The 25432-nt window shown below is 41.5% G+C and overlaps 2 protein-coding genes across 9 annotated transcripts in view; one reads left to right on the plus strand and one right to left on the minus strand.

Annotated features, from left to right (window-relative positions):
- On the minus strand, nt 1-14169 carry fam171b (family with sequence similarity 171 member B). Of its 3 annotated transcripts, none has more exons than XM_028955135.1 (8): nt 13860-14169; nt 10964-11197; nt 10650-10742; nt 10340-10498; nt 7880-8050; nt 3424-3540; nt 3128-3245; nt 1-2990 (listed from the first exon to the last, which is right to left on the minus strand). In XM_028955135.1, the coding sequence occupies exons 1-8, from the start codon at nt 14005-14007 to the stop codon at nt 1790-1792; spliced, it is 2241 nt and encodes a 746-aa protein (XP_028810968.1). In that variant the 5' UTR covers nt 14008-14169; the 3' UTR covers nt 1-1789. The 3 variants fall into 3 exon arrangements, with proteins under 3 accessions (XP_028810968.1, XP_028810969.1, XP_028810967.1); XM_028955136.1 differs by having other exon boundaries at nt 3128-3191; nt 10611-10742; XM_028955134.1 differs by having other exon boundaries at nt 10611-10742.
- Nucleotides 13853-25432, plus strand: part of slc19a1 (solute carrier family 19 member 1) — a 23142-nt gene continuing 11562 nt past the window's right edge. For 2 of the 6 annotated variants that reach the window (XM_028955137.1, XM_028955139.1), the window contains exons 1-6: nt 13853-14201; nt 14741-14791; nt 14881-14920; nt 15155-16040; nt 16132-16229; nt 25288-25372. The gene's annotated coding sequence lies outside the window, so the exon portion shown is untranslated. Of the gene's footprint in view, nt 14202-14740; nt 14921-15154; nt 16041-16131; nt 16230-25287; nt 25390-25432 lie in introns of those variants that run through there. The other 4 variants (XM_028955138.1, XM_028955141.1, XM_028955142.1 and 1 more) reach the window with 4 other exon arrangements.

Consider the following 25432-nt stretch of genomic DNA (forward strand, 5'->3'; position numbering starts at 1 on the left):
AATTGTTTTTCATTTATTTCTCATAAGTTTTGCAGAAAAGGCAGCACATGAAATACAACTGCTGAAATAACCATGAAAAAGATGTCACATTCCTTCTGAATTCCATTTGTGGAACGTGCAACATAAATGCCTAAATAAATAAACAAACAGCTAAATAAATAAACTACATACACATGCATCTCACTTTCTCTAACTCTGATATAAACATGTGACACTCTGAATTGCCATTGTGTTAATATGATAACCAACAAAAACAAAAAATATATTTTAATGTGAACAACAGTGTTAATCAGGTTCATTAAGTAAACTATACAAATCATTACATTTCCACAATCACATGGTATTCTATACTGAGCTCTCCTGACACTTAACAGTGGTGATCATTCACACGTCAGAACTGAAGCAGAAACTAGTGAACAGTGAAAACACATGCAAAGCCTGTACATCAGGTAACATATACAACATACACTAAATAATAAGTCCTCAAATAGTCCAGATTACTTTGAGAATCTGAGCTGGCTCAACAAACATTTTTCATTCTTTTGTGAGCCAATAACCAAAATATACAAGGACTTTATTGAACTGAATGTCTCAGGAAGAAACTTTGGGCATAAATAAAGGAAACACATTTAAAATCTACATACACTAAATGTGTATTCATCACTGCCTCACAACTGTTTGTATCAAAATGTATTCAATTACTTTTTTACCAATTGCTCATGACTTTGTAGAAAACATGTTACCAATGAATTCATTTTACAGAAAATCACAGCATGAGTATTGTATTGAGCAAAACACACACCAAATAATTGAGGGGCACTTGACAGCCAAAAACAAACCTTATGAATTATTTTCTGATTAATGGAATAATCCCCTTCACTAGAAGAACACCAAAATAAAAAAGAAACATTTTAAAAAGACTGCTTGGTCAATTGTGAAGTGAATATTAGCAACATTAGTAATTCAGGTTAAAGTAATTTTCTGTGTTACATTGCTACATCAATCCCAGCACAAATGACCACACTGCAAAATTTCGTTTGCACACAAACAGTAGACCTGGACATATGCCCCCTTTCAACATGCTATAGATCAGATGGACAAAAAGTAGGTGTGTGACTAGATCTTGCACATCAAAAAAGTGATGTTCAGCATGAAGTACTGAAATAAGTAGACCCCTATCAGAAACAATACATTTTAGTCAACAATGACTACTCCACGTTGTCCAAAATCACTTTTGCTGTCCTTGGCTTTTATTTAGTTTTCTATGTGACACGTACTTGTGAGCGTACAGTTACAATATAAATAGAGCAACAGCTAAACTCTGATTAGCATCTTGAGTAAATATACCCAATGTTGATCGTTGTAACAGACCTACATTTTTGATCCCAATAACTAATCACGATTGTATAATGCCAGACCTGCCTCACATGTGTATTTTGCTTGCACTGTGGTCCCAGACCTTTACTAAGAGAGCAAGGCAAAGGCTGTACAGATCTTTAAAGAGGCAGAAAACATGAACATAAAGATTGATGCTTAAAAATTAGATTAAACACACCGCACAATCAATAGTTACTGAGAAATGGTAAATGTTGTAGTGCAGACTCGCCCACTTTTTGAGTCTCACACAAGTACAAACATGGCCAGCTGTCACGGGAAAACATGGTAAAAAATCTCGTCTCATTCTTGTGAGTCTAATATCTATCATGTATCTTGTGACCAGAACTGTGTGTCTTGTCACACCCCTAATAAAGAGCAAACATAAGATTGGTATCTACTCCAGGCAGATGTCTTATCTTTTAACACGAGCCTTTTTCTCACAAGCATGACGTTCATTCCTCTTGTCTGCACGTATCTTTTCTCTCACCTTGTGTGGCCATTGAGGGGGTGGCATGGCTTGAAGTTCACTTAACGATTCGCTTGCATCCGGCTCCTCGGAGATGCTGGTAGTTGTCAGGCTGCTGGTATTCCTCATGGAAACATCTTCTGGGCTTCCAACTTCACTGCTGCTGTGGTCCAGCTCCATTGTGCCACCTGTTTTGGCTATTGCTGACAAGGAGGGCCCTTCCCTATTCCCTTTTAGCAGTGGCTGCTGATGCTCATTCATGTCCACGCCTGAATCCAGGCTGGTGTCATTGCTGCTGCCAGGACGGTGTCTGCCTTGGAGATCAATGACGGAGTGGCGCACCTGAGCCAAAGGCTTCCCATCCAGGGAAACAAACCAGGCCCTAGGAGGATGAGGTGAGGGCTTGGCCTTGGACAGCTCCAACAGGGTCTGCTCTGAGATCCCTTGTAGCTCACCTCGGAATGGCCCAATTCTCACAGCCTCGTTCAATGTTCCTGGGACAGAAACAGACTCTAGCAAGTGGCTATAGCGGCCCCATACCCCTGGATTTATGCGAGTCTCTAAAGATGGCTGCTCATGACTGTCCTGGACTGGAATTTTGGGCAGTGTTTGGGTGAAGCTATCTTTGTACTGACGTTTTGACTGTGCTCCATACTCTGCACTGTTCCTTGGGAATGTGGCTGACTGGCAGCTGAATGAGTCACTCTGGGGGTGCTCTGGTGTCTGAATGATGGCCACAGACTGGTTGTAAATGTGGAACAACTTGTCTGGGAAGATAACATTTTCACTGGAATCCTGGTACACCTTTTTCTGGTCTGAGAGCTCCCGTATTCTTGCCATTTCCTCACTATGAACATATACCAAAGGAAAAGAAGTTTTCATGCTTTCAGGGTGCATAGCGCAAATGTTTTCATACAGTTTGGCTGTGGGGTGGCCAACATCTTCCATATTGTAGCTGGCCTGATGTCTTGGGGAGACAAAACCATCTTGGGATGGGCCTTGTCTTGCAAGTGGAAATGACCGGTCTTCAGGATGATATGAGGCCTCCTCATCATGATCACATCTGGTTGATGTTGTCTGGTCCTTATGAAGCACTGCTCTGGAGGTCTTCCTTTGCCTCTTTTTCTCTGCATTTCGAGTTGCATCTCTACAACAAGAAGCCACACAAAAAGATGGTTGGAAAGGAAATGTAAAAATAATGCATGGATCTTTTAGAGTACAGTACATCAATTCACAAGAGACAGAAATCAACGTAACAATTAAAAATGGTGTATCCAATCTTACCTGCAGTGACATGAGAGAACAGACAAGAACCCAATAACTATAAACAGGCTTCCTGCCAAAATCCCTAGGAGGAGGTAGGTGTGATATGAAATGATATCCACAGAGGTCCCTACGTAACCTAGATTTTGTAAAGAAAAAAAAAGTAACACTAATGTTCTCAAATTCTCAAACATTATGAACTGTGAAAGATTCTTCATAGCACATACATTAACTATGAAGTCTGAAATGAATAAGGTAATAAATCTTGTTGTTTAAAGTATATGCAGCATTATGTGCAAAACAGTTTCCATAGTCACCATTAACAGAAGGCAATGGGGCAGCGATCCAATTTCCAAGATGAGATGCCACATACGTCCAGACAAGCCTGGTGCCATCCATCTTAATGGTACCAACACCTTTATTTAGCCATGTCCCTGGGAGGGATGAAAAGTAAGATGTCTTACCAACTAAAATCCTACACCAAGACACTTAGATTGAATTGAAGGTTAATTTCCTTGGTGTCCAGGAAAAAAACGACATGAAATTAATTTCAATAGAAAATATTTAATAATGATAAATGTAGTTGAACCCACATTTTCTGATGAACCAGAACCACAATTATGAAGAATCTTCAATCAGTGCACCTGTTGTCAGTTGTACTTATATAATTGAAAATGTTTTTTTTTTTAAGATTAATTAAACTTCAAAGTACAGATTACATATTACTGTCAATAGGTCTCTATTGAATGCAGATATTCCATTAATTAACAGCCATTTCCATCTACCATAGTCAATTAGAATGCAAACACTATTTACAGTTTTAACCAGTTTAACCATCTTCCTTGAAAGTTCAATTGGATCATAAGAGAAGTGTCACATCCCTGAGAAGACAACATGCTGTTCAAACCAGGATCAGATTAGTGAAGAAAAATAATTTTAGTGGCTCTGAACATGCCATGGTTGTTGGTGCCATGCAGGCAGGTCTAAGTATTTCAGAAAGTAGTATTTCTAGAGGGAATTTGACACACAACCATCTGTAGGGAATACAGAGACCAAACAACTTCTGGTCATTAAAACATGTCCACACCTATAGATTTAAATTGTTGAATTATTAAAAAAAATAAAAAGGGGTGCAAAGCTGCTTCTTTCTTTTGTCGTTTTGTGGCAGCAGGTAAGGGGAAGTGACTGGGAGCGTAGGCGAGAGCGAGGACACTCATGACACTCGTTTGCATGCCTCCTGCAAGTCTGGCTGTGTCACGGCGACCACGGCGGAACCCCCCAGGCCTGTCAGTTGGGACATTCAGCGCTGAAATGATTCCACCCTCCACATTAGAAGCAGTGCATGACCTGATGTTTTGTACTTCGGCAGTGAGAAATGGCACAGCAGAGTTATGATATTGTTGCTGCTGTATTGCACATCATTGTACACAATTGTAAACAATTGTGAGTGGTCTTGAATTGATTGTTGCCCCTTGTGGCAGGATGTACGGCGGCAGAATCAAAAGAGAGGCCCAGGATGGATCCAAAAAGTGCTCTTCCTTAATTTCATAACATGAAAGCACGTTGTAAGTCGCTCTGGATAAGGGCATGCCAAATGCCTTAAATGTAAATGTAATTTTTTTATTCTTTTTTTTCCTTTTCTTCCCCCAAAAGAGAGAGAAAAAGTGTACATTTTAGTGTTTTATCAGCTCAGTCACAGCACAGAAATAGAAAATATGTTTTCTTTGGAAAAAGGTTACAGGCAATCACTTTAAAAGAGAACAATACAAAGATTCCGTTCAAGGCCTCTATTGTCAAGATTAAATTAAATAACATTTGTAATTGTAAACAATTTGATGTAACTAGACCCGATTTATAGAACAATAATTTATTTTAATGTGTAATACATTTCTATTAACATTATTTTTATTATTAATTCGGGTAAAAATTGGTAAACAGTTGCGTGTCAAAACTGTTATTTAAATATAAACAGTGAACAGCAATACTAGGTGTAAAAAGAAATCCAACCCTGACGTTCTTGTAACATCTTAGATCAGAACAGAATTACATTTTTTTATATTCAATTAAACTAAACATCCCATTTCACATGACGCAGATGGGACTATTTAGACTGTGTACAGACTGAGAACTGTACACTGTGTGGATGCTGTGATTTGCTATAATTAGCAGAAAAAGTTCTGCACTGCATCATAAATCCCAGATATTCTGCAGAAAAAGCTTTATTACATTGCACTCTACAGTTGCTGGCTTCAGAGATCCAAATGCATGGAGCTTCAGTATCTCCTTTCAAATAATCAGCAGCCTCAGACCCTTAACATTTCTCATGGATGAAACTGCATTGGCTTCTACAGTCTACCAGGCAGCGCACACATTCCAGTCCAAATGATAACTGTTTACAAGAGTACTGCATCATGCCTTTCAGGTGCCTGTGGAAACATTTGATTCTTCAGCAGCCTTTGGGCCTACTGGCTGTTCACTATTTGTTCATGTTATATTTTTGGTCCTGCAGTCTTTAGCAATGTGTTGTGGTTTTAAACATATTATCTCGCCATTTTCATAAGTCTGAAGACCTTTTGACCAGGGAATCAGATTCAATAACTTGGACATGTGCGCACTCACAATAAGTTCCTTCCTGCCAAATTTCTGCTCCAGCATGTTTAGCCTCGTCAAGATTAACGTTGGTGATTTTTAGTCAAGCAACAGCTTTTGCAGCAGGTCCTAAAATCCGACTTTATGTGACTCAAATATATGACTTCTCAGTTTTGCTGAGATGAGTATTTTGTGTGATGCACACTTCTACAGTATTTTCATTTATTGACAGTTTGGCAGCGTCACTGACGATATTTGCAGTGCGTGTACTCACATTCCTAGGTCAAAAGGAATCCTCCCCCGGCATAGCTTGTTGTACTCGTTCAATTGCTCTGATTACACATGCTCTCCACAAGCTTATTCCAACGTTTCTGCAAAATCCGCTTCTAATTAGTCCATTGATATTTTCAGTTCAATGTCTGGTTCCAAACTACAGCAGACTTTGCTCCTTGACTGACAACAAGGCCAACAGCTCTATTAAACGATCCTATTAACATTTTCCTTAATTGTTTCATCCAGAATATTTTGCAGCAGCTTTGTGACCAACCTGTGTGGCACTGCCTGTTCCTGTGTCAGCCTAAGTAATTGTTCCGAGATTTTCAGTTTTCAGGTCCGTTTATGTAGTTGCAGATAACAGCTAAATCCAGCTTCGTTGTACCTCCTGTCATTAAAAAATGTCTGCACCTGGGTCATTTAGGTTTTAGAAAAAAAGTGTACAACTGCTTTTCTGTTTCATTTTCATAATACTTATATTTTTTTGTAAAACAAAAATAACAAAAAAATTCAGTATGCATATCTGTTTACCCGTAATGTCACTACTTTGTAGAGCCACATTTTGCAGCAATTACAGCTGCAAGTCACTTGGATGGATGCATCTTGCCCCTGGGATTTTTGCCCATTCTTCAAGGCAACACTGCTCCAGCTCTTTCATGTTGGATGGTTTTCGCTTATGAGCAGCAATCTTCAAGACCTCAATCTTGGATATCACTGTGTTTAGCATCATCTATCCTTTCCTTCAACATGTTTCACTGTGGTGATGGTGTTCTTAGGGTGATGTTTTTTTTTTTAGTTTGCACCAGACATTTTCACGAGTGAATAACAAGTTCAATTAGTTCAAGGTGCCACTGAGGTGCCCACTGCTCCCCGGGCGCCTGTCATGGCTGCCCACTGCTCACTAAGGGTGATGGGTTAAAAGCGGAGGACACATTTTGTTGTGTGTACCGTGTGCTGTGCTGCAGTGTTTCACAATGACAATCACTTCAGTTACTCTCATCTGATTAGAGCTCCTTCCTGGGGAGTCACCCACATGCCCAAGCAGACTCAAAAAGTGGTCTAATTTTTTAAAAACTGAATAATAATGGTTTTTCTCTGGTCAATCTTCCAGTCCAGTCTCTGTGGTGGAACTCCTTCAGGATTACCTTTGGTCTCTGTGTTACCTATCTGATCAATGCCCTCTTTGCCCGGTCTGTGAGTTGGTGGGCGGCCCTCTCTTGGCAGGTTTGTTGGTAACATGACAGGTTTATGGTATCATGTTCTTTTTATTTGTAGATGATTGTTTTGATGGTGCCCTGAGTTATTCTTTAATAACCCAAACCTGACTTGTACTTCTCAACAACGTTGTCCATGATTTGTTCTTCGTGGTGTGTTGCTTCTTGCTCAGTGGTATTGCAGCCTCTGGGGCATTTCAGAAAAGGTTCAAAGCACTGTCCTTCGTTGTTGGGATGATTTTTCATGTTGGTATTTCAAACATATTCTCCAACCAATCAAACTTAGTTTCCACAAAAAAAGTCCACAAAACATTTAAACATTCAAACACTTTTGTTACAAAGCAAACAAGCTCAACTCCTCATCACACACATTTCATTGATGAGTTAGCAAGTATTGAGTGCATTTACTCCAGTAAGCTTTTGTTTTGTTGAGATAGCTTTTGCATGAGTTCACTTATTCAAAATTATACTTTTAATGTTTGAATGATGTATTCAATATAGACAAGCACAATGTTCCAAGTTAAAAATGTGACCGTTCATTAACATAAGATCATGATCAAATAAGCTTTGAAATATACACATAAATAGAGTTGAATCCAAAGACTCACTTAGAGTCACTGTATATTAATTGACTTGGTTTACATAAGTTTATGACTGCTGAAAACCCTGTTAAGTTCATGCTCTGTATTTGCCCTACCTTTCTCTTTGTCGAAGGCCCAGGCGGGCACAGACTCGGATGGAAGCAGGTGACTGCTGTGTAACAGAGGCACGGTCAGCTTTATGGACCCACTGACTGGGAGTTCATCCCCATTGGCCAACAGCTGTACACTCAGGGCTGCTACTGGTTTCAGAGTCACACTCCTGTTGCCTGAAACAGAAAACACCTAAAATGATTATGATCATGAATAAATAATTAAAAAACAACAACTGAAGCAGCCATGATATGTTAATGAGGGTTACATTTTAGGCTGGCATTACTGAGTCAGGTTTTCAGTTTGTGTCACTGACTTTCCAAATATAAAATACTGTTGTTCCATCTGAAAATTAAAGATGATTACTTATGCAGCCTTACTTTGCATTCTACAAATAGTTCATAGTCTAAAGCAATACAACAAAGATAAAGTTTTTTATTCCACTGAGCAAAGCACCGTCCCCACACACTGCTCCTGGTGCGCCTGTCATGGCTGCCCACTGCTCACTAAGGGTGATGGGTTAAAAGCAGTGGACATTTCGTTGTGTGCACTGTGTGCTGTGCTGCAGTGTTTCACAATGACAATCACTTCACTTTTACTAATGGTCATTTCAACTACATACATGTTAGACAGTACATAATGAAACAAAACAGTGCAGTTCCCAAACAAGACAGTGATGCTCCTGGTCCGAATGCTATCAATAATTCCACTATAGAATGTGGTGAGCATGGGTGGTGGCAGATGGGCTTTCCTCAGCCTTTACAAGAAGGAAAAAATGCTGCTGGGATTTCTTGGTTATTGAGGTGGAGTTGAGAGACCAGAAGATATTCTCCTCTAGATGAACATGAAGGACCTTTGTGTTCTTGATCATCTCCATACAAGATCTGTTGATGTTCAGTGGGGAGTAGTCCCTCCTTTCTCCTCTGAATTCAACAATCATCTCTCCAGTTCAGAAACAGATTGTTGAGTTTACACCAGTACGGCAGTCATTGCACCTCCTCTCTGTACACTGACTGGTCATTCTTGCTGATGAGACCCACCACAGTCGTGTCATCTGTGAACTTGATAACGTGGATAACGTGGGGCTGTGCATTATTGCATAATCGTGGGTCAGCAGAGTGAACAGCATTGGACTCTGATGCAGGAGATGCTGTTCCCCAATCTGGACATCTGTCATAGCCAGAGATTGTCATCCAGTAATAGGTGATGCCTGGATGCCTTGCCACATGCCGTTTTTCTCCACTGTCCTGGAATTTGCTGAACGTTTTGCTGCTCTAATGGCTCAAGACAGTTTGGCCCTCGTTGTTCTTAGGGCCACATTGTCCCTGTTCTTAGTGCCACATTGTTCCTTTGCAGCTCCTGGTATAGACTTGATGACTAAACATCATCAGTGCATCTGCTGATTTAGCTGTTGGCTGATGTTGTACATTTACATTTACAGCATTTACCAGATGCCCTTATCTTACAACTTACAATCAGTAGTTACAGGGACAGTCCCCCTGGAGCAACTTAGGGTTAAGTGTCTTGCTCAGGGACACAATGGTAGTAAGTGGGATTTGAACCTGGGTCTTCTGGTTCATAGGCGAGTGTGTTAACCACTAGGCTACTACCACCCTTGTGCCAGTCAGTGTACTCAAAATAGTCTTGAAGAGCATAGATGGCTCCTGCAGGACAGGTTCTCACCTACTTCAGAACCAATTTTGTGCATCTATATGTTGGAATGAGCACAACAACCCCATTGTTAACACACTACACCATAATGGATTGAAATTCTTAAGCGCCCCTTTGGTCAAGAAAGTTCACGGAAAAGCTCATCAGTGGACATCTTATTCAAAGAAGGCTTGGAAGGTGAGGCCAAAATCAAGCTCTTTAGTTAAAGCATACATGCTGAATATGACCCCAAGAACACCATCCATACAGTCAAGCATGGAGGTTGAAGCATCATGATTTGGGGCTGATTTGGGGCAGTGGTGGCCTAGTGGGGCAGTGGTGGCCTAGCGGTTAAGGAAGCACCCCCATAATCAGAAGGTTGCCGGTTCGAATCCCGATCTGCCAAGGTGCCACTGAGGTGCCACTGTCCCCACACACTGCTCCCCGGGCACCCGTCATGGCTGCCCACTGTTCACTCAGGGTGATGGGTTAAATGCAGAGGACAAATTTCACTGTGTGCACCGTGTGCTGTGTATCACATGTGACAATCACTACACTTTATGATTCAGAACGATTTCAACATAGTAAGGTGCAAATGTATAGTGCATGCATGAACCTCCTTAACCAGGAGATCCATGGGTGCATCTACCAGCATGACAGCAACAAGCAAATAAACTACGACATGTTTTACCACTGTGCTTGCAAACTAGGATACTGTTTGTTTTTGGTTCATTTTTGCTGGATTTTTGGTTGACATTCTTTCTCTGTCTATTAAAATAACAGATTAAATCCAATTAATTCCTTATGAAACCTACCTGATCGGCCACTGGCCAGGCCTGTGGTACACAAATGGCAATCAATAGGAAGCTGGGGTGTGGTCAGATAAGCTGTCAGCATGGAGACGTTGGTGGAGACTGGGAGCTCCAGGAGACCTCTGGGAAACTGAACGCATGGTTGCGAAGTGAAATCTGAAGCTGAAAATAAAAACAGAAAAATAAAGACCTTTTCTCTGAAATGTATCGGATCAAGAAACACCCAAAGTTGTTTGTTTATAATAACTAATGAATAGTTTCCTGTCTTTCATACTGAGAAAAGCATGGAACGCCATGTGAGGGCGACAGATACCAGATGTTTTCCGAGTAATCAGAACAGTGTCTTCAAACAGCCAGATGTTGCCTTGTGTTTGTGGGAGCAGGAGGACAGTCACAGATGAGAAAACTGCAAACACATTTAACATGCAACACATTCAACAGGTCCAATGAGTACAAACATTTTGATATCTTAGTATGATATATTTATTGTTATTTAAAAACCCCAGTTAACTTCTTCGAGACATTGAATGGGTCTGAGAGCAGTGTCAGTGTTGGATTAATTGTCCAGACTACTTTCATTTTAATAAAGCATGACCAGTCCACAATAACGCTGACCAGGCAACTCACTAGGCATCCGTCTGGTCTTCCAGGGCAGTTGTGCAGGGAGGTAGCCGTCCATGTTGGCCAATAACATAACGGTCTCTCCCAGTGCAAATGGGACCATGAGAAGAGCCTCTCCATTGTCCTGTGTCTGGGTTGAGTGGGTCCGGGTACCATTAACAAACACCTGAACCACTGCACCTCTGATGTAACGCTGGCTCCGTTTGTCCTTCACCCAAACCCTCAGCACCAGTGGAGGCTCTGTCAAGAGGGAGAGGAGACTTTCTGTTACCATGGTTTTAAGCAGCACTGGACTAGTGAGATTTCTCGCTGCTTGTCCTGCTTGATCTGAGTGCAGCGTTTGACACTATCGATCACGCTATTCTCCTTGCCAGGTTAGAGAATGTTATTGGGATTAAGGGAACAGCCCTTGAATGGTTCAGATCATATTTGACCAACCGATATCAGTTTGTGGACATCAATGGTGTTTCGTCTTCACATAGTAAAGTCGAGTTTGGTGTTCCACAAGGTTCTGTCCTAGGTCCGTTCTGTCCAAGGTTCTGTCCTAGGTCCGTCTTTTTTCTCATACATGTTACCTTTAGGCAACGTCATCCGCAAACACGGTATTAGCTTTCATTGCTGTCAGCAATGCCAGATCAGAGGCAGCAGCTGAACAATATAGAGAAGGGGGGCAGTGGTAGCCTAGCAGTTAAGGAAACGGTCCTGTAATCAGAAGGTTGCAGGTTCGATTCCCGATCCGCCAAGGTGCCACTGAGGTGCCACTGAGCAAAGCACCGTCCCCACACACTGCTCCCTGGGCGCTTGTCATGGCTGCCCACTGCTCACTCAGGGTGATGGGTTAAATGCAGAGGACAAATTTCACTGTGTGCACTGTGTGCTGTGCTGCTGTGTATCACATGTGACAATCACTTCACTTTAAACTTTGAATTGTCTGAAGGACATTAGACAGTGGATGCTCACCAACTTTCCCCTGTTAAACCCTGACAAGACAGAAGCACTTGTACTTGGGCCTCAAGCAGCCAGGTATAAACTGGCTGACTACACAATAACCCTGGATAGCCTTTCTATCACACCGAGTATTGAAGTGAAGGATCTAGGTGTCATCATTGATGCAGGTCTCTCATTCAATTCGCACGTAGATAATGTCACTAGGATAGCATTCTTTCACCTTAGAAATATTGCGAAAATAAGAAATATAATTTCAATGCATGATGCAGAAAAGTTGGTCCATGCATTTATTACATCAAGGTTAGATTACTGCAATGCATTATTGTCTGGATGCTCTAGTAGGTGCATGAGTAAACTCCAGCTGGTACAGAATGCTGCAGCCAGAGTTCTAACTAGAACCAGGAAATTTGACCACATCACCCCAGTCTTACAATCACTGCACTGGTTACCCATCAAATTTAGGATTGACTACAAAATCCTACTTTTAACCTATAAAGCTCTAAATGGTCTCGTCCCACAGTACCTGAGTGAACTTTTGGTTCTTTACGAACCGCCACGCCCCCTTCGATCAATGGGTGCGGGGTCACTACTGGTACCAAAGCTGCAGAAGGTCACAGCTGGGAGCAGATCCTTCTCCTATAGAGCTCCGCAGTTGTGGAAGAGCTTGCCTGTCAGTGTCCGGGACTCAGACACAGTCTCAGTGTTTAAATCCAATCTCAAAACCTATCTATTTTCTCTGGCTTTTTGCTAAAGTCCTAGACCCTCATTTCACTTCATTTTGACACAGTGTCAATTATAAAGTCCAGATTATCACAGAGTCCCCCTGTTAGACAAAGTTAAATTCACCCTAGTTAGGTTGTCCTAGTTAGGGTACCGGGCCACTGTAGCACCAATATACCACTATAACCACATATTTCAGTATCGGTCGTACAGTGCAACCGTCTGCTGCTGCTTCTGTTTGTTTTTCTCCGAGACACGGAATCAAGCACCCAGACTACTGGCAGACCCCAGTGAAGAGACCAGCAAATAAATCCTGGTTCCTGACAACTGCTTAACAAGGACATACCATGAAACAAACCAGAGGGTCACCACAGCCACCACCACCATTACAACTACAGCTATAGGGATCTTCAAATGGACCAGTAACATCATTATGGACACGTAATCTAGACCATGACACTGACTACATCCTGGACTTCTCCAACCCTATAACTATAGGACTAATTATTATATTGTACAAATCATCACCAGCCCTGCACTGACACCATTTGCAGTCTCACTCTACCCTGGAAGGGGGCCCTCTCTGTATCACTCCTTCCCAAGGTTTCTTCCTTTCTTTTTTTTTTCTCTCTCCTAGAGTTTTTCTGTGTGTGCAGAAGGGTCAAGTGTGGGGGGTGTCAACTGCCCATTGAGACATACTGAATGTGATTTTGGGCTATATAAGAAATAAATGTTGTTGCTGTTGTTGATTTTGTCTCAAGAAGAGTTGCTCTACTCCAGTCTGTCCACTATAACCCAATACACTCAGTGAGAGTTTTTCAGAACAGGATACACCCTCAGGGATTCTGTTTTCAGCCACGCTTGTCTGTTACTCTGATGTGGAATAACAGTGGTAATCTTTCCCATAAAATGAAACAATAATGAAGCTGCATTCAAAAAAAGAGCAGAGTAGAACACGCTGCCTACTTTAACATTGATAATGGTTGCATAATCTCATAGATATTTGATGGTGATGTAAAACAGGTATGAATTTGGAATAATAAAATATTATATATATACTCCCGTGATCTGTTCTAATTTCACGCAGGTTATACGCAGCCTGTATCGGTCCTGGCCACTGCACCACTCTTTGTTGTTATAGGGCCCGTATCCCCTTTACCCGATTCCCTACCGAAACATGAATTATTCCCACAGTGCATGTAGCGCCACGGCCTCGGATTTAGAAAGGCGCTACCTGGCAGAAGCGGCTCCCTGACGGCGGCTGCGTCCTCGCCGCCCTCCATCAGCAGGGCAGGGCCACCAGCCTCCGCCCCGCTCACGCGCCCATCTTCAAAGCGCATCAACAACACCGTGAGGAGCGTGAAAGATGCCAGATCCGCCATGGCGACAGGAAGCTGACATAACTGCGCGTTACAGGACGGAGAGGAGCGGAATTATTTCGACGCGCTTCTCCATGTGACGTCCAGCATCATGCGGGTCTGCACGTTCCACAGCGTCGCGTGAAAAGCAGCCCTGTCGTGACGGGTGGCAGACACGGGCACTGTTGCCAGATCGCGGAAGAGAAACCCTCATGCAGGTTTGACGCGATTGTCTATATTCGATCTATTCTGTTTGTATGTGGCCTGTAGATTGATGAATGATGTGACGAGAGACACGTACAACATTTAAATATACATGTTATTACCATTAGAGAGAAATCCGGTTCTTGTGTTTAATATTGCGACTGAAATCGGCGGACCTGGCAACGTAACCCCCTACCTTAAACGTTACATCTGCGTCCCCCGCTGGTGGGTTATGAAAATTCATAATGTAAATGCACAGCACTAGGTCAACTATGGTGGGAACGTGTAGATAACAACAAGTCTTAAGTGCTTTTTATGTAGTACTAACCTCATCTTTCGCATGTGCACGTTATAAAACATCTGAAAAAAGAGGTCTTGTTGTGATGAGGCAGTGTTACTTGTATTAGTTACTGATTACTTGTTTTGGAAATTACACACACATACACACACACACACACACATACATACATACTTATGCTTTGTTTTGTGCTCTTTAAATTTCCTGCTTGTAGGATTAATAAAAGATCATCTTATCGTATTTTATCTGTCACAGGTGAAGGAAAAACAAAACAGGATGTCACTGCATTTACTGATGAACTTCCTGGTGAGAGAAGATCTGGAATGTTCCTGTACAAATGAAGATAAATACAGCTGCTTAGGAAGGGACAATTCACCAGGATTTATTTTACTTAGGTCCAGAGCCAGAAGCTGTCTGCCAGAATGCTAAATGTAGGTAAGGATCAACTTATTATAGTGCCTGCAACACAGGAGATAACTGGACTGGAAAAATGACTCAGTGTAAATGTTGATATAATAATGTTCTGTTCTGTTCTGTTCAGTGAAAACAGTCTCACAGTAACATAAGCCTTGCTGTTATACAGATTATTTACAAACACTCACAGTACAAACTACCTGTAAATCTATGGAATATTTCTCACAAACAATTTATACAGCCTATGTGTTTCAGATACAATAACCCAGAAGCTTGGGAACAACCATTAGGTGAAGGAGCCAGATGCAGAAACAGATAAGTTTCATTGAAATCACAAACAGAAAAACACAAAATAGGACAATGCCCGGTAAACACTCTATTTGTCTTTCTCACAGTCAGTCTGAATAACAGGTGAGTAGGGTGAGGAACTGGTGCCCACTGACTGGCGTCTCATGGATTTGTAACTGGCGTGATTGGATCAGGAATGGGTGCTCTGTGTAAAGGGGTTGTGGCGGCTGATGATTCAATGATTAGTAGTCCAGGGATGGTGGTCAGGTGTGAGTGTGTGCAGGGCGTGCAGTTGTGGTGGTGCAGAGACAGTACAAACAGTGCTTTTATTTACAGTGATGCTATTTAAAACAAGAACCAACACAGAACCAACAAAACCAACACCATAAACAAGCATGGCTATTAACAACTCTAAAGACCGATCAAAACCGATCAAAACACACACAGTAGAAGGGTTTAACACACAAAGCAACTATAACCACACCAGGCAAGATCTGTAGCAGACATCCTGAACACAAGTTAAGGTCTCTATACATGTTGAGGTGGCCAATCAGCATGTAGTAGGCTGAGCTGAACTCTCTGGTTCGATCTAATTTCCTTTGCACAGTTCTGTAGGGAGCACCAGCTCCCTGAGCAGCATGATCATTATTTTTGACTGTTAGATACTTTGACTTTTTGACTTTGTGAGATTATGTAACTTTAAACAAGTTCCCCTATCCTGTCTATGATCTTGCAGTAACTAGAAATTGCTTTGCCATTCAGAGAGAAGCAGCTCAGGCTGTCATATGTCGTCACAAGGGGAATTTCTTTTGAAAAATGTCAACACGATTTACTGTCAGCGCCAAACATTGTGGTGGGTGAAGGGTGTTGATAATTTCTGCAAATTCCCCATCAACTTCTATAGGCCGCTCTCCTCATTGTCCCGCCTCTCTCCTTCTCATTAGCATTTAAAGCTACAGAAACCGAAACAGCGTGTCCTGGGGAAATCTGATTGGGGGACTGGAACAAAGCGGCTGTAATTCTGCACCAGGCCTGAATTTTGGTAAGAGGCTTCAGATACAGTATTAGGGGAACAACAAGACCAATAATTTCTTGTCAGGGGACCTTTAAGATGTCATATTTTACACTTAATCAAATTCTGCAAGCAACGATCCATCCTGTACTCCCATGACATGATGATACTTTGCTCATTGGCACCTATGTGGTTCAGGGTTCGAACTGGCAACCTTCTGATTATGGGTCTGTTTCATTAGCTGCTAGGCCACCACTGCCCCAACAAGCTAACTGGGCAGTGTGTATACGAATAAACCCAGATATAGGCAATAAAATAAAATTAGACCAAAAAAAAGCTGATATTCCTTCATTAGACATGGCAGAAAATAATCTACATTGAGAACTAGCCTTTTGGAACTGGGCACAGGTCTGAAGTTCTGATACAAGGATGTGACCTCATGTGAAAATGCTTTACATTGTTCATTTTCTGTTCTCATTAGTACAGTTTGTGGCTCAGGGACTTGATTTATTTTGTGAGGGGGTTACTCATGGGTAACTTCTCCCTCTCCTATTAGTGAATCAATGGCCACTGAATCAACTAAAAATTGTAATACAACCACTTCAACCTTTTTTTTTTTTTTTTATCTGGGGTAACAGGTACCCTAATTGTGTGTGCAGCATTGTGTGTAATGGGTGGTAGTAGCCTAGTGGGTAACACACTCGCCTATGAACCAGAAGACCCAGGTTGAAATCCTGCTTATTACCATTGTGTCCCTGAGCAAGACATTTAACCCTAAGTCCCTGTAACTACTGTTTGTAAGTAGCTCTGGATGAAGGCATCTGATAAATGCCGTAAATGTAAAAATGTAAATTTAAAAAAATGCTGTAAATGTAAATGTACACAACCACAGTCACCAGCTACATTGGCATGTGTGTTGAGGATGTCACCGTCTCCAAGACCGTCATCACCTGTCCAAACCATAAACCCAGGTTCTCCGCTAAGTGAAAATCAGGGACTCTGCCTTCCAGTCCAAAGACAAAGAGGTTTATTCTACAGCCTGAGCAAACCTGTTAAGGAGGCAAATGTGCTTATGCAGAGAAAATCAAAAGCCACTTCACGTCTTCAAATGACACACGGCGCATGTGGCAGGGGATAAGGGTGGACACATCAGGCCTGCAGCAGTGACCCCTTCCTGCCAGATGAGCTGAATGACTTCTTTGCACAGTTTGAGGCAGAGATCAGGGAGCCCCCGAGGAAAACGACTCCCTCTCCTAACGACCAGGTCCTCTGTCTTTCCATGGGAGACGTCAGGATGACCCTGTGCAGAGTCAACCCACGGAAAGCAGCAGGACCAGACAACATTCCTGGTTGGGTGCTACAGGAGTGTGCTGACCAGCATGCAAAACTCTTCACAGATAACTTCAACACATTGCTGAATTCATCTGTGGTACCTACCTGCCTCAAAACCACCAAGATCATCCCAGTGCCAAAGAAGGAAACTGTGTAGGTTTAAACTTATAGGAAACAACACCTCCAAGGTCCTCAGACTGAGCACAGGTTCCCCACAGGGATGCTGCTCAGCCCACTGCTGTTCACTCTGCTCGCACAAGACTTTGCTGCACAGTACATTTCCAACCACATCATCAAGTTCACAGATGACACAACAGTAGTGGGGCTCATCACCACCAACAATGAGTCTGCTTATAGAGAGGAGATAAAACATCTGGTGGATTGGTGCCAGAGCAACAACCTCACTCTCTATGTCACCAAGACCAAAGAGATGGTTGTTCAGGAAGAAACCGACTGTCCCCACCCCTCTCACATGCCATGTTTTTCCACCCTACCATCTGGCAGACGGTTCTGCAGCATCAGAATTGTAACTGCCAGACACTTCAAGAGCTTCTTCCCCCAAGCAGTCAGAGCTCTCAATGCTCTCAATGCACTGCCATCACCAAAAAACTGATAAACTCAACAACAATACACTTCCAGCCTTATGCACCTGATCTTTGCACATCTCAACTAATTTTGCACATGTGTGTCTTGTCTTGTGTGTTTTGTTTGAAATATCCAACTTATCCACTCACAAGCATCCTACATGTTGTCCAGTTATGTCCTGTTTGACCTGTCAATGGGCTTTGACAGGCCCTACAGTTGACACCCCCCACACTTGACCCTTCTGCCCACAAGGAAAAATTCCACAGAAAAAAACTCTAGGAGAGAGAGAAAAAAAGAAAGGAATAAAAGTTGGGAAGGTGTGATACAGAGAGGGACCCCCTTCCAGGGTAGAGTGAGCCTGCAAATGGTGTCAGTGCAGAGCTGGTGATGATTTGTACAATATAATAATAAGTCCTACAGTTGTAGGGTTGGAGAAGTCCAGAATGTAGTCCAGTGTCATGGTCTAGATTACATGTCCATAATGATGTTACTGGTCCACTTGAAGATCCCTGAAGCTGTAGTTGTAATGGTGGTGGTGGCTGTGGTGACCCTCTGGTTCGTTTCATGCTATGTCCTCTTTTATCAGCTGTCAGGAACCAGGATTTATTTGCTGGTCTCTTCACTGGGGTCTGCCAGTAGTCTGGGCGCTTGATTCCGTGTCTCGGAGAAAACAGACAGAAGCAGCGGCAGACGGTGGCACTGTACGACTGATACTGAAATATGTGGTAATAGTAGTATATTGGTGCTACAGTGGCCCGGTACCCTAACTAGGCCAGCCTAACTAGGGTGAATTTAACATTGTCTGTGTCTAACAGGGGGACTCTGCCAGAGAAAACAAAGGTTTTGAGATTGGATTTAAACACTGAGACTCAGTTTCCCGGACACTGACTGGCAAGCCGTTCCACAACTGCGGAGCTCTAGGAAGGATCTGCTCCCAGCTGTGACCTTCTGTACCCTTGGTACCTGTAGTTGCCCCGCACCCATTGATCGAAGGGGGTGTGGCGGGTTGTAAATAACTCAAATTTCACTCAGGTACTGTGGGGCGAGACCATTTAGAGCTTTATAGGTCAAAAGTAGGATTTTGTAATCAATCCTAAATTTGAAGGGTAACCAGTGCAGTGATTGTAAGACTGGGGTGATGTGGTCAAATTTCCTAGTTATAGTTAGAACTCTGGCTGCAGCATTTTGTACTAGCTGGACTCATGCACCTACTAGAGCATCCAGACAGTAATGCATTGCAGTAATCTAACCTCGATGTAATAAATGCATGGACCAACTTTTCTGCATCATGCATTGAAATGATATTTCTTATTTTCGCAATATTTCTAAGGTGAAAGAATGCTATCCTAGTGACATAATCTACATGCGAATTGAATGAGAAATCTGCATCAATGATGACACCTAGATCCTTTACTTCAATACTTGGTGAAATAGAAAGACGATCCAGAGTTATGATGTAGTCAGCCATCTTATGCCTGGCTGCTTGAGGCCCAAGTACAAGAGCTTCTGTCTTGTCAGGGTTTAACAGGAGAAAGTTGGTGTGCATCCACTGTCTAATGTCCTTTAGACAATTCTCTATTTTGTTCAGCTGTGGCCTCTGATCTGGCATTGCTGACAGATACAGCTGTGTGTCGTCAGCGTAGCAATGAAAGTGAAGACAAAACACCATTGATGTTCACAAACTGATATCGGTTGGTCAAATATGATCTGAACCATTCAAGGGCTGATCCCTTAATCCCAATAACATTCTCTAACCTGGCAAGGAGAATAGCGTGATCAATAGTGTCAAACACTGCACTCAGATCAAGCAGGATCACAGGCCAACAGCAGGACATTAACCACTTTAACCAGTGCTGTCTCAGTGCTATGATAAGGTCTAAATCCTGATTGATATACTTTGTGCATATTGTTGCTGTCTAGGTATGCGCTCAGCTGCTGGGCTACAACTTTTTCTAAGATTTTTTAATATAAACGGAAGGTTGGATATTGGTCTATAATTTGAAAGATGACTGCACTCAAGATCAGCCTTCTTAATCAGGGGTCTAATGACTGCTACCTTGAATGAACTTGGTACGTGGCCGGTGCTAAACGACGAGTTAACAATTTTGAGGATAGAATTTATAATTATAAATTGTTGGAATCGGATCCAAAGCGCAAGTACATTGATTTGACGATGAGATTAATTTAATTAATTCATGCTCTTTAATAAGGTTGAGGTGTTCTAATCGGTGGTCAGCTATTTGAATATTGTTTTCCATAGAAATATCGGCGGAGCTATTTGCTGTGCTTTTTATCTCTATTCGCGACTATTTTAGTATTAAAGAAATTCATAAAATCATCGCTACTATGATGATATTGAGTGGTAGTATTTGTTTCTGTCTTATTCCTGGTTAGTTTGGCTATAGTTTTAAATAAAGGATTATTTTAGTTTTTGTCTATTAACGAGGACAGATACGTTGATCGAGCCACGCTAAGAGCCTTCTTATAGTTAAGTAGGCCCTCCTTCCAAGCTATTCGGAATACGTTTAATTTACTTCGACGCCATTTACGTTCTAATTTCCGGGTGGTCTTCTTAAGCGAGTGTGTGTGATCATTATACCAAGTTTTTATCTCTTACTATCTTCCTTTTGAGGGGAGCGACTTTATCTAACGTACTACACAGTTTTAATTCTAGACATTTGGTTGCTTGGTCGAGTTCAGCGGGGTCTGACGGTGAGTTTATCAGCATTGATAAATCTGGTAAGGTATTAATAAACCTCTGTGCTGTACTTGATGTAATTGTCTGTTTGTCTCTATAATGAGGGGGGTTGAGTTTGTTGTTTCTGATACATATTTCAAAAGCGATGAGGAAATGATCTGAGATTATTTCAGATTGCGGAAGAGTAACTATATCTTCTATGTTTAAACCGAAGGTCAGTACAAGATCGAGCATGTGACCACCTTCGTGAGTAGGTCCTGTTATATGTTGGTTAACTCCAACTGAGTCTAATAAAGACAGGAATGCTGTTCTTATTGAGTCTTCTAATTTATCACAGTGGATGTTAAAGTCGCCGACAGATACAACTAATTTGGAGACAAAATCTGTAAATTCACTAAGAAACTCAGTATAAGGTCCAGGGGGTCTGTAATCAATGGAATGAATTTAGGATTTTAATTTTGTGAGACTACATGAGTTATATTGGTATGTAGGATCTCAAAAGAGTTAAATCCATGTCCGGGTTTATGAGTAATACCGAGGTTATCATTATAAATTACTGCGATGCCACCTCCTCTTCCAGTTAAGCGAGGTTGAGCGTTTTAGTTGTAAGGGATCTAACATTTAATAATCCTATTCTTATACCGGGGGTGCTGGTGGTACGTTCAGAAGGAATGATAGTAACGGGTAGTAAGTTGCTGAAACAGACACCCCGTCCAGCCCGTGGAACAGACACAGTGTCAGCATATTTATGAGTTTTATTATTAATGTTTCTTTTATAATCTCTTGTTTTAATAGAGCGAGGTAAAGACACAGTGTCAATATTGTACACGCTGGGTGGCGACTCTACGCAAATGGCAGATGCTCGGTTTAGCCGGTCTGTCTGCTGCCTGGTCTCGGCTCTGGCGAGTCAGTTTTGTTTTTTGGTTCTAAGACTATGAGTTAATACCCAAATTACTTGTTTGTAGTGGTGTCCCACATTTAAAACCTTAAGTTCTCATTAACGAAAACATGTATTTCGTTACAAATGTGACAGTGAAAACTTCATTTGAACGCTACGGTACTGCTTTTCCTTTGGCCAACGCTTGATTCTGCAAATACTTTAGCCACCTTCAGGCAATTGATTTACTTGAATGAAGTTTCGCAAACTTTGCTGAACTCATTTGGCGGAAATATTTCTGCTTTTTTGTCGTCTTTTAATACAAAACGGCGATTAATTTTATGGCAGGCTGCTGTGCCACAGAATGCCTCCCTGCCTAACTCTGTCTGGGAATGTCCTACAGACACCAAACTTGCACCACTTACTCATATCTCTTCCACATTGATGCTACAGAAATTATTTTGAGCTGGGTTGCAAGGAAGAAATTGTAGGTGGGGGGCATTTCATGGCAGGCAGCTGTCATCGATTCCTTTGCCATGACAGCAATTTGGGATAGAAACCTGTCCAGACTGTATGTAGTGGAACATGATTGAGCAATTGCAATTTTGTTTTCAATGAGGGCAAGAATAATGATGTTTTTCATCAAATCTTAGATGGATCCAATGAAGTATGATGTAATTGTGGGGTTTATCAACCATCACTGGATTCTGATAGTAAGATTGCCATTTGTGAATTACACTGTCTCAAATGGTATCACTCAGTTAGTGTAGATGAAACAAGATACTCAGTTTGCTTCAGTCATATCTTATTATTAGATAAATGAATTGATGACAATATTTGAATTTTTTTCACCTTTTCAATGCTTTATGAGATATGCAACAGATTACAAGGGACAGGACATTTAGATTTTGGGATGGGTATTTAATCCATCTTTATACAGAGCTAATAAATCATGCACATGAAAAAACCTAGCTGATCAGTTGAACATATGCAATCATGATTTCTTAGATTTTTTGGCAGTGGGTACTGCAATACAATAGCTACAATATCTTTGTCACCCTCCACAGGGAGTCAGTGTTTTGGCTAGATCTTCCTATATTTCTGAGCTTTGAAGAATACCATATGTACATGCCAGCATTCTTGCAGGAAGATATATTTCCTAAAAATGTGAAAAAGGAATTATTTAGTAGGTCTTTGTGTAAAAACCTTAATGTTTGTTAATGCCTGAAAATGTAATATTCAAATTTTACAAACACAGGTTCTGTATCCACATGAGAAGAGATGCCTGTTTTTGGATCCTTTGGGAAAAACAGCAACTAATCAGAAAAGATGTGAGGAGACAACAAGGTAAATTTGGCTCTCTCTGGTGCCTTAATGAAAGCCAAAAGCTAATTATCATATGACAGCATGTTCACAAGTGTTTCACTTTGTATTAATTTGTCAGAGCCTTTATGCGGAAGAAGGGGCCACAACATTTCAAGGTGGTCATGCAGCACCCTGCCTCATTATCTCCAGCAAGACACAGTACCTTGTGGTGTCCTGGCATTAATGGTTAGTACAGTATTTAAGTTTTTAAAGTTTTTTTGTTATTCAGTGCTTCTAAGTTATACCAATCAAACTTCTCTTCAGTTTGCAGAAAAAATTCTGATCGGTGAAACTTTAAGTTTTGACACCACCGAGGAAGAGGTAAACAAAATGAGGCTGGATATAGCCACCACCCTCCTCCGGGAATCTGGTATGTATTCTTCTCTGTCATAGATTATCCCATTCTGTCTAAATCTCAGACATAAATTAACAAGAACCAACTTAATACAATCTAGGATTTTAATAGAGTATGTAGAAATAATAATTAATAAACATTTATTAGTATTAAATGTTTACAATATACTTCTTGTTTTTGCAGACAATCTCAGCAGCATGTGCTATTATTGTGGTAGTGAGGATAGAGACTCACAATGGGTAACTTGGGTAAAATGACTCACAATGGGTAAAAACTTGGGTGGCGATTGTTGCATGTCATCCCACCCTGTCTCTCCCTCCCATTTCCTGTCACTCTCCATTTCCCTATGTGTAATGCAGACCAAAATGCTATTAAAACGCACATAAATATGTATGTTTGCGAGTGTGTGTAAATATGTATAACAACTGTTTTGCTAATTCAGGGTACTCTCTGCAATACATTCTTTAAACCTCAGTCATGGTATACTATTAGTGTACACATCAACTCTGCTGTATAAAGAGTAGACACAGATTTCAATACATCTCAGAAAATGTTTTTTTTTGTTTTATTTATTTATTTATTTTCAAACTTATTTTCCAGATTTGCTGTGACAGTTGTAAACGGTGGTTTCATGTAAGCTGTGTCCAGCATCCTCCAGTGGACAAGGAGTACCTGTGCCCAGCATGCAGCTGATTAGTGTGCAATGCACCCGCCATTAGCAATCAAGACTGTAGAAACTTGTAAATAGCATGAGCACTTTAAAAAATTTAATTTATAATAACTGCACATTATTGTTATTTATTGTTTTGTTGCTTGGAGTATGTAACTTTTTTTTTCCTTAATTATTTTTGTGTTAACTGTTTAATGATTGTAAAAAAAACTGAAGTGTTAATTTAATTATTACTGTACAAAATTTGTTTCTTACAATGATGATATTGTAAATTGTATTGATCTTAACAACAAAGTTATTGGAAAAGCATTTTTTTATTTCTGTGTATTTGTTTTATTTAGTTCATATAAATCTTAGAGTAAATTCCAATCACAGTTGTGACATTCCCAGACAGAGTTAGGCAGGGGGGGGGCATTCTGTGGCACAGCAGCCTGCCATGAAATGCCCCCTCACCTAGATTGTTTTCCTTGCAGCCCAGCTCAAAATAATTTCTGTAGCATCAATGAGGAAGAGATATGAGTAAGTGGTGCAAGTTTGGTGTCTGTAGGACATTCCCAGCCAGAGTTAGGCAGGGGGGGCATTCTGTGGCACAGCAGCCTGCCATAAAATTAATCGCCGTTTTATATTAAAAGACGACAGAAAAGCAGAAATATTTCCGCCAAATGACTTCAGCAAAGTGTGCGAAACATCATTCAAGTAAATCAATTGCCTGACTATTTGCAGAATCGAGCGTTGGCCAAAGGAAAAGCAGTACCGTAGCGTTCAAATGAAGTTTTCACTGTCACATTTGTAACGACATACAGGTTTTCGTTAATGTGATCTTAAGGTTTTAATTGTGGGACACCACTACAAACAAGTAATTTGGGTACTCTTAAAGCAAGAAAAAAGTGACAGTGAGCGGCAGCTTCTGTTGCGCTGAAGAAGTGACTACGCCTTTAAAAAGAGCGATGACGTCAAGGGAGGCAATCTGTGGCAGGGGCCCCAGAATCAGAAGGTTGCCGGTTCGAATCCCCATCCGCCAAGGTGCCCCTGAGGTGCCACTGAGCAAAGCACCGTCCCCACACACTGCTCCCTGGGCGCCTGTCATGGCTGCCCACTGCTCACTCAGGGTGATGGGTTAAATGCAAAGGACAAATTTCACTGTGTGCACCGTGTGCTGTGCTCCTGTGTATCACAATGACAATCACTTCACTTTCACTTTTACAGGTGTTCCCAGACACCTTGTATCAACAATCTCGTTCCGGCCAACAGGCGCTCGCTCACGGGCCCCAACCCCAGGCCTGGGACCCCGGTAATCCTCCTGGCCGGGTACACTGGCTCTTTGTTGTTCCTTCCATGAAAGGTCTTCTGA

The sequence above is a fragment of the Denticeps clupeoides genome, chromosome 15, assembly GCF_900700375.1.
Source record: "Denticeps clupeoides chromosome 15, fDenClu1.1, whole genome shotgun sequence".
NCBI lineage: Eukaryota > Metazoa > Chordata > Actinopteri > Clupeiformes > Denticipitidae > Denticeps > Denticeps clupeoides.